The 9,836-nt window shown below is 41.6% G+C and overlaps 1 protein-coding gene across 2 annotated transcripts; it reads right to left on the reverse strand.

Annotated features, from left to right (window-relative positions):
• Window positions 1–1,292: 1,292 nt before the first annotated feature.
• Window positions 1,293–9,332, reverse strand: LOC116839156 (large ribosomal subunit protein P2-like). Of its 2 annotated transcripts, none has more exons than XM_032804889.2 (5): window positions 9,239–9,332; window positions 6,305–6,428; window positions 3,680–3,728; window positions 2,095–2,184; window positions 1,293–1,406 (listed from the first exon to the last, which is right to left on the reverse strand). In XM_032804889.2, exons 2-5 carry the CDS (start codon window positions 6,425–6,427, stop codon window positions 1,330–1,332), a joined length of 339 nt encoding a protein of 112 aa, XP_032660780.1. In that variant the 5' UTR covers window position 6,428; window positions 9,239–9,332; the 3' UTR covers window positions 1,293–1,329. The 2 variants fall into 2 exon arrangements, with proteins under 2 accessions (XP_032660780.1, XP_074921049.1); XM_075064948.1 differs by lacking the exon at window positions 9,239–9,332 and adding an exon at window positions 8,828–8,903.
• Between the last annotated feature and the right edge of the window lie 504 nt (window positions 9,333–9,836).

A 9,836-nucleotide genomic window follows, 5' to 3' on the forward strand; every position in this document is an offset into this window, starting at 1 on the left:
CTTTATCAGTCAATGCAAGACTCACCCATTAACCCTATTTTAAAGTACAATGGCATAGGTTAACAAGAGCAAAAGCGAAGGGAGATGGAGGCTAGCTTTCTAAACAGAGTCAAAGAAGGATAGGTACACTGCTCTGACCTTCATCGATCCTCTACATTAGGAAGGGTTTCACTGTTACCTATACAGACATCAGGACAACGAATAACGTATTAACACCAGAAACGCTAAGTTTCAAATTGGAGGTGATGGAAAACATGATATATTTTAAAGAACAGAATCCTACCTTCTGCTGAGCAATCAGTTGTACTTTCCCCTGTTCTACCACTGCTGCAGTTACTAGGGAGGCAGCGTGGCCTAGTGGCTAGAACAGTGGACTAATTAGAGACCCGAGTTCCATTTCCAGATCTGCCATTGACCTGCTGTGTGACCATGGGCAAGTCATTTCACTTCCATATACCTCAGTTTCCCCAGCTGTAAAATGGTGATTTATCTGCTTTGAAAAGCAGATGAAAAGCAGAACAGGCGAGTTAGCTTTTTAGTTCTTTCATGGATCAAATTGTTTTACAAAGTTGACTGCATTTTTTAAATGCAATAAAAGGAGTTTTGTGATCCTACAGGATAGGGAAGATGTAGAACATGGGAAAATGGATGGTTATATAGCAGAATAGATTGGCTACGTTTCTGTGATCAAACCAGTCTGTTTTATAAAGCCAGGAAGCAATACGTGGATATTTATATAGACGTAGACGATGCTTAGTAGTGCCCAGTACTGAATTGCATGCATGAATGTACTGAGTAAAGCAAAGCATACTGGCACCTAGTTGTGGAATTTGCAGGTACTAAGTCCCATCTGTTACTTCTAGCATTCCAACACCCTTGTCTGGTGCGGAGAGTTGGAGCGTGTCCAGGTTCTGAATGCAACAGTTTGCATTTCTATAGTGCCTTTCATCCAAAGATATTAAAGTGCTTTATAAATATTACCCCTACCACACGCACAGCCCTATTTAATTTTAGAGAGCATGTATATGCAAGGATCTGAAACCATTTCTTTCCTATACTACTATATGCTCTTGGTAACTAAATATTGCAATGCAATAAACATGTTTCTGAAAACCTCATTAGTAGATTTCACTGAGGTTGATAAATCAGTATGAAAGCTGGGATTAGATCCCAGGGGCCTGGGCTCCTCGTCTTTCCATAAAGAAGGGATGCTGGAATTTTCAGAGGAGCCTAAGGGAGCACCTTCTAAGATGTCTACCTTTAGTAGGTAAATCAGACCTGTGCATAAAATAGTTTTGCTATTTTTATTGTTTTTCCAGAGCAAGGTGGTTAATCAAAGAGCCCAAATCCCATGTCCTCGTCAGACTCCTCGGATTCTTCCTTCTTCTCTTCCTCTTTTTTCTCTTCTGCAAGTCAAAGAAAGTGTAAATTAATATTTGAAAGTCCAGCAGCTCCAGCTGAGACAGAAGCCTGGATCACCCTGTGTATGTTAATTTAGTGTTTGACTAATTAATACTGTGTGCATGTACACTGAGACAAATGTAGTATGTATGAATTTAAACAATCCTTTCCCTTCCTGCCACCTGCAGGCAATAAAACTTACGCTTTAAGGCAATAAAAGTTATGTCTCAGGAAAAGAAATTTTGGGCAGGCAGGCCCTCGTTTTTAAGATTTATTTTGTGCAAACTGGGGGAGACTTTCAAAAGTGCCAAATGACATAGGTGCAAAAATTGAACTGATATTTAATGGGATATCTGAGCCTCTCACCCACGTAGCTTTTGAAAATACAATCCTCAGTCACCAAAGTGTTATGCTAAAATGAACAGCCACTCCTGTAAAATGTTTCCCAATCTAATCTTGGTTTAAAAGTTTGCACTGTGTACATTAATTTTTTTTTTTTTTAAAAGAGCAGTTCTACATTTAAAACAATAGCAGCAGCTCCTACAATTAGGAATGCTATGAAGGCTCGTGCTTCAGCTCAGATTCTTCATGGATTTTCTGTTTATTGATAATAAGACAGCCTCTTTTAAGAGAGAAGCATTCTCAGTCTCACATAGAACCCAGAAACTCCCCTCCCTCAAAAACAAGACCTACCTGCAGGTGCGCCTTCACCAGCAGCCGGAGATGCAGCAGTGGCAGGAGCAAGAGCACTGTCTGCTGGAACACAGGCTAACTTGGAGAGGCCTATGACACAAGAGACTTGTAAATAAAACACACACACACGGCCTCATTCTAAGAGCCCTCAACATTAAGCAGAATGTGTTGTACCTAGGTAACCTCTTTCGTCTTAGGATATCCCCTATAAGGACAACATTTCAGATACAGGGCACAAGTGCACACTTGAAGCAAGACAGCACTGTATGGGAAAGCACTTGAGACAAATGAAATGATTTTTAACCTTTGTCTCGCGTGTTTAGTAGACATGTGGAGGCAACCACTCTGAAATGTACACACAGATAAATGCTGCCCAGACAGAACATTCACAAGCAGCTGCACTAGATGTATTATGCAATAAACAAATCGCATGGCACAAAATGGCCATTTTGAAGTTCAGTTATTTCAAATCACTTTTGCTCACATGGGATGGAAGTTACTTATAAGTGAACACTAATCTCGGAAGTGTCTGATTTGTGCTGGGAAATTATTTGGTGTGCAGAATGAAAATTGGGCTGAAAACTGGTTCATCAAAATGAAACTGGGTCTTCAACTTTGCGATTAATTTATTCTAATGCTCAAGGCCATAGTTTCTGAATTTAGATTGTGACTCTGAATTATACAAGTCAAACTGCATAGGAATAAAATATCTGCAGGCAGCGAAGACATGAATTTTAATCTTTTTGAAAGTCATCACTTGACAGTAAAATCAATGGTCTTTAAAATGCAGCACAGAACCAAATCTGAATGGAATATAATGAAGTTAACACTCGGCACTTAAAACTTGTCTTCAAACTTTACAAACACTGATAATTAAGCCTCCTATCGCTTCCCCACTCTCTGAGATGGGGATAACACATGCAGAAAGATTAAGTGACCTGCTACAGAAGCAGTATCACAGGATTTCCTGAATCTAAATCCTGCTCAATTTAGTACAGAATCTTGATGGCAACTTTGTTTTCATAATAGCAGGAAAAATTAACTGGAAGATTGTTACTATATTCTGTTGGGGTATATATATAAATGTGATACTCCATTGTGGATCTGTAATTTAACAGAAGTGAACAGTGATTCACAATTAGGCTGATTACATCATAATACTAATCAAACATGCTCTAGTTACATTCTTGTGGTTTCCCATAGTCACAAGGGAAGTGTTTTTCCATTTGAAGGGATAAAATAAAGAAATATCCAATCTCCACTTCAAATAAAGGGAAGTCAGAGTTGATTTTAAGCCTTTGCATAGAAGACTCTTCTTCTGATTTAGTGCAAGAAACTATACAGCCTTATACAATAAAACGCAGCTGTTGGGACAAACACCTACTGTATTTTAATAAGCTTGTAACAGACAACCTGCCTGGAGACACGTCTCTGCAAATCAATATTTTAGCTGATGTTTGCTCCAGTCAAGCAAATATGAAACCCAACATTTCTCTTTTAGATAAATCCACAGAAATGCAAATGGATCGATCGATCTACTTCTGTCTTGCAACAACTGTGTTCTTAAAATCTAAGAAGTTTTTACCTGAATTGACAACATCATCAACATCTTTGCCACCCAGTTCACTGATGACCTTTATTATGAGAGAGAAAAAGAAAGAGGTTAAAGATCAATCCTGGAATTTTGGGTGTTCAACATGTTTAGTAGTTTCTTGACACTGGCAATTCCCCAATGTACACATTACCACAAAAGGATGCATAACAGCACAATTAAACAGAGCATTAAGAAGTTAAAGGGACAAAAGGTAGCTTAGAGACTAAAAGTAGGTTTTTGGAGATCTTTTACAAGATCAACTACTAACAGCAATATTAGCATAAAATTTAAGTAAGTTCTGAACAGACCACTTGTCAGGATAAAAACCATTACCCTGCAGTATCTGCAACCCAAACGTTGCAGTATTGAATGAGGTTAGTGCAGAGGTCAGCAACATTTCAGAAGTGCTGTGCCGAGTCTTCATTTATTCACTCTGATTTAAGGTTTCGCGTGCCGGTCATACATTAATGTTTTTAGAAGGTCTCTTTCTATAAGTCTATAATATATAACTAAACTATTGTTGTATGTAAAATAAATAAGGTTTTTAAAATGTTTAAGAAGCTTCATTTAAAATTAAATTAAAATGCAGAGCCCTCGGATGGGTGGCCAGGACCCGGGCAATGTGAGTGCCGCTGAAAATCAGCTCGCGTGCCACCTTCGGCACCCGTGCCATAGGTTACCTACCTCTGGGTTAGTGCATTAGAAAGGGAAGGAGGTAAGTGACACCGACATTGACCAGTGCTAAAAGTAATTACACAGCATAAACAGCAAAGAACAAACCAGATTTGAAATTTTAGACACATGCAGGTAAGGAGGTGGTTTAACACCCCAAGTTCCCCCCCACCCCAACAAAAACCCAATAGACTTCTAGTATAACATTTTCTTTGAATAGAAACTATAAACTACCTGTTCAAAAACTTTAGGAGTAGTAACTAAGTTAAGTAACGAGTCACTGCATACTTATTTGCTCAACGTGCTTTCATCTTATGGTGGAATATCAGGCATCACTGAACTCGTCAAGACTTTTAACATTTTAACACTAAAAAAGCTGACTCGAAGTCTTAAAGATAAATTATTCCTTTGTTTAAAATTTCTCATAGCATGGAATTGCTTAAAGCTATTTGGGAACACAACATTTGGGGAGGTAGGGCACTGGACTATGAGTTATGAAACCCTGGGTTCTATCTCGGCTCTGCCACTGAACTATTCTGTAACCTTGAACAAGGTTGTTCCCTCCTATTTTTTGTCCACCTACTCCACCTTTCTCAGAACAGCACCTACCTGGTATAGCACCTATTGCAATGAGGACTCAATTTCAGCTGGAGCCTCTAATAACACCATAAATAATAAGACACCATAAATAATAAGTTAACTGAACAGCCCATATCACCCATATACATGGATGGAGTCTCGTGCTGATGTCGACGTATAAGGACTCAGCAAATACTACAGGTCGAATCAATGCAAGAATTGCGAACACGGTTACACTTGGAACAGACAAGATTGTCCTGGATGATTGCAGACTGCTATATACTTGCTTTGAGCAGTCCATGTTTTTCACATAAGGTGTTAATATGCCTTGCTTCAATGTGATTAAGGGCCACATGACAAATCTGCTGCCACCTTGCTCTGACGCAGGGTGTTGTTTTCCAGTTGCCATACCCACATAGTACAGCTAAGAAAGGTTACATCACATACAGATCTTTATCTATAAACAGATGTTTTATATATAAAGTGTGTGTGTTTCTCTCTTTACCCATACGCCCTCCCTACTCTTCCTCCCTTCAGGGGTAGGCATCAATAGGACAGTCAATTACTGAAGAAAATCAGAATAGTATTTCAGTACAGTGTTTTCCCAGCAGTAATTAATACTACAGTTCATACTATGAATCAGTAGTTGACAATTAATATTAAAGCTTTTAGAGTAGGCAAAAGGTGAAATTCATAGGAGAGAACATTTGCAGATGGGTTTATGTACTCAGTTACTGATAGAGATTATATATAGTGACAAAAGTACATTGGGAAGAAAAAAAACAGTTGTCAGAGATTCTTCTGGATTTCCTCCCAGTCCACAAGTCTCAAAAATTTCATAGTGCATAGTCTCCTGCTGATATCTGGATACACTGAGTATCTTTGCTTTGGCTAAGTCCAAATGCCTACAAGCATTCAGAAGTCACGGATACCATCTTCACAGGACTCTCTGTCTCCAGCAGTCTGGGAAGGTAAGGGCCTGAACTTTGCTCCCTTCCACAGCAGCACTTTGCACTCAAGTGCCACAATTTTTATTCCTCTGGCCAAGATTCCTCTGAGATTTGCAGCCACCACCTCCATCACTGCAAGCGGGAGCTGCGGGTGTCTGGACTCAATAACTCAGGAGGTCTCTTGTTTGCACTAAAGACCAGTGAACTTCCAACTGACAAGTTGTAAGAACTCTCAGGCTTTTCCAAAGCTATACAGACCCAGAAAGAAGTTTAGCAAGCCCGTTTATTAAACTACAAGGACATTATATTCTGTATGGTACTGGAGTGTAAGATGACTGCTTCAAATATTCTCTCAGAAGTGTGTTCCTGTAACAACTTCAAAAGGTAAGAGAGAGACTAATGCAAAGAAACCAACCTTGTTGACACGTTCGTCATCTGCATCGATACCAACGCTGTCGAGGATCTTCTTGATGTTCTTGGCTGTAGGGTTGTTGTTGCCACCCAGGACAGCAAGCAGGTAAGCGGCCACGTAACGCATTCTGAAACAGACGCCCACAGGAAAGAATTCAAGTTAATGTCTTGGATGTAGAAATGTTGCGTTAAAGAGCTCCAATGTCAGGATATAAGAACCTATGGTACATAGAACAGAATATAAACAATCTCATCTAAGCATTTAATGACTATTACTGAACTACAAATCCAGAGGGAAGAAACTGCTGGAGGAAAGGGCAACAGCTACAGACACCTCCTTGGTGCTCACAAACTTTAAAAGGCAAAGTTTTATACTAGGAGGGCTTTCCCAGCATAGTTACACCAGCAAAACTTTCTAGTGTGGATGCAGTTGTGTAAGCGCTTTTATACTAAGTATAACTTAGGGCTTATATAACTTAAAGCGCTACAGTGGCACAGCTGATAATGTGCCACTGTAGCACTTCAGCATAGACACTACCTATGAGAATGGGAGGGATTCTCCCATCTCTGTAAGTAATCCGCTTCCCTGAGAGGTGGTAACTAGGTTGACACTATGTACAGAGAGATTTGGGGGCGGGGGGTGACTATGCTGCTCAGTGGATTTTAATCTGAACTATGTATCCAGTGTACACCAGGCCATACGCTGGTTCAGGGAAGCAGCATACAAGGTACCAGTATAAGCAGAGTTGGGCTACCATCTACACTGGGGTACTTTACAGGTATGGAATACTCATATACTGTACTGGCCAAGCGCTCTTAATGTGGACATGGCCATCCTGGCAAAGCTGCACTTTGAACTGCTATGATAAAAGGGCAGTTTTGTAAGTATAGTTCCACCTGCATTACAGACTTCAGCTGGCAGAAGTACGTCAGTCAAGGATCACATCCCCGACCAACACAGCTGTGCCGGCATCAGTCTGTAGTGCAGATGTTTCTATACTGGCAAAACTGCATCTACACTACAGGGCTTGTTGTCATAGCTATGTTGGTTAAAAAAATAAAATAAATCACACCCCAAACTGACATAGCTCTGCCAGGTTAAGTGAAGACAAGACCTTAGCATGGAAGCAATTTCTCTCTCACATCCAAAACAAAAGAGCTTCAACTACGTCACCAGTCTAGCTATGGGGATAGGGCCATCTAAATTGATGATGATGGAGAGCAAACCCTTTTTAGGAAAGCTCAAAATCACAAAAATGGTAGGGTTGAAATTACTTCTCATGATCAAAATAAGGCCTAGGATCTACATAATTCAGAAGAATATGGGACTTCTCCTACATCCCATCAAGTGTTAATGTTAGGGTAGGTAAACTTTTCAGCATTTATTACTTTGGGGGACAGGGGTGCGTGTGAGAGAAAGAAAGGCCAGGGAGGAGTTCAGCGTCATACAGAATTGGGTAAACCTGCCTTGAACTAAGGCCTAAAGTTGATACCAAACAAGCCATTTTAGGGGCTGGAAAGCAATACTTCAATTGCTCCCCCTGGAAAACAGAAGATTGCTGACACCTTAAATATAAGAAGGGTAAATCATTACCCAGCATCTAACAGGTGTTTCTGGAAATTAGCCCTTTCCACATCTTCCATAATGAGTAAACAAATCAGTACATTTAGTTTTTTAGACCAATGTTTCTCAACCTTACCAGGGAGTGACTTGCTACCTTCCTAAACTATGTCAGGGAGATCTGAGGGACCGGTCATTGAGAAACAGCATTCAAGAATTTACACGTGTCTTATACAGCATCAAACACAATTGTTGGTGCTTAATCATTTTCTCTCAATAGACCACCTACCACATTTTGTTTTCATGTCTGCCTCCCACGGCAGTTTTGACTAGGAGCCATAATTCTAATTCCGAAACAGACATTTTGCAGCTGCTCCCTGAAGAGTCAGGAACACTATAAATTGATAGGCTGGAACTGCATTTAAAGCAATGGTGCACTTTGGAAATCAACCTGTTTTCTCATGGAGTTGTAAACTTTTTCTGCACTAAAAGCCTGCAGTGGCACACTAATTCAAACCTATCTGCCTAAACTAATTGCAAAAAAGTTAGCATTACGGGAAAGCATGCATGCTGCACTGTGACAGAAAAGTGTATTTTTCTATTAAGCTGAACTTCTAGCTCAAGCATGCGAGCTGATTTTCAGTGGCACTCATACTGCCCAGGTCCTGGCCACTGGTCCAGGGGGCTCTGCATTTTAATTTAATTTTAAATGAAGTTTCTTAAAATTTTAAAAATCTTATTTACTTTACATACAACAATAGTTTAGTTATATATTAGCCGTATAGAAAGACACCTAAAAACATTAAAATATATTACTGGCATGCGAAACCTTAAATTAGAGTGAATAAATGAAGACTTGGCACACAACTTCTGAAAGGTTGCTGACCCCTGATCTAGCTGCTCACTTAATTCCTACACCGTGATAACAACTCTCAATATAAATATTGAGAAGAACAGTATTTTCACCTTCACTACAAAACATGCTGATTTCCAAAAGGTGCCAGTAGAACCCAATGATTCAAGTCCCACTCCAGACCTGCCCAGAGAAAATTGTATAAGCATAATGGTGAAGCAGGAAGCAAAAGTTAAAGGCTGACCCTACTACCTCCAGACCCCCTGTATTATAGAACCACGTGCAAACTTCGGTCAGTGAAGGAGCACTCAAGAGATCCACCACTGAGGGCGCTCAGTCATTTGAGGGGCAGGAGATCCCCAGAACTCTCAGTGGGGGGAGGGGGCCAGTCATAGGGGATGTCCTGGAGCTCTTAGTGCGGGGAGGGGGGCAGGGTTCTTAGTAGGGGGTGGCCCCAGTCACTGGCAGGGGGATCCGGGGCTCTCAGTGGGGGGAAGGGGAGGCTCGGAGCGGCCCGCACTCACTTTAAGTCCGTAACAGACCCGAAACGATGTGCACGCTCTGCCCGCGCTCCGAGAAGGAGGTGACGATTGGCTTACTGGGCCGCGCGGCCTCTGCACACAGGCGGGACGGGTCAAAGGGCGCGGGGTCAAAGGTCACATCTTCTCTTTTCGCTCCCTCGGCGATTGCTTTGTCTGCGCGCCCCACGCCGCTACCGTACCCATCAAACTATCATTTAAATAAACGTGAAAACAAGACACATAATTCATATTTCATTAGTCCCGCCCCCCAACCGCTCTAGCTCTGCGCATGCGTACACACGCCGGGCAATGGGCGCCGGGCCCGCCATGTTGGAAAGGGGGAAAGAGAGCAGGAGCCCCGCCCCTCCTTCTCTAGCACATGGGCGGGGCCAGCGAGGCTAGTATTGTACCTGGCATACCTGGCTGTGGACCGTGGAGCAGCCCATGCCTGCCAACCACCCGTCTAATCTCCACCCTATCAGCCCATTGGTCATTATACCAAGATATGGACCATCTAAGAGCGCTAGCCCAGCCACCACAGCATTCCGCCTAGAGGCTGACATGTAGATAGGGACCACGGAATGGCTCAGGCTCACTGAGG

The sequence above is a fragment of the Chelonoidis abingdonii genome, chromosome 4 (genome assembly GCF_003597395.2).
Source record: "Chelonoidis abingdonii isolate Lonesome George chromosome 4, CheloAbing_2.0, whole genome shotgun sequence".
NCBI lineage: Eukaryota > Metazoa > Chordata > Testudines > Testudinidae > Chelonoidis > Chelonoidis abingdonii.

Coding starts and splice junctions, on each gene's coding strand:
- LOC116839156 (XM_032804889.2), bottom strand. CDS start 6,427: ATGCGTTACGTGGCCGCTTACCTGCTTGCTGTCCTGGGTGGCAACAAC. Junction 3,729..6,304: donor ATGACGAACGTGTCAACAAG/GTTGGTTTCTTT, acceptor CTCATAATAAAG/GTCATCAGTGAACTGGGTGG. Junction 2,185..3,679: donor TGATGATGTTGTCAATTCAG/GTAAAAACTTCT, acceptor CTTGTGTCATAG/GCCTCTCCAAGTTAGCCTGT.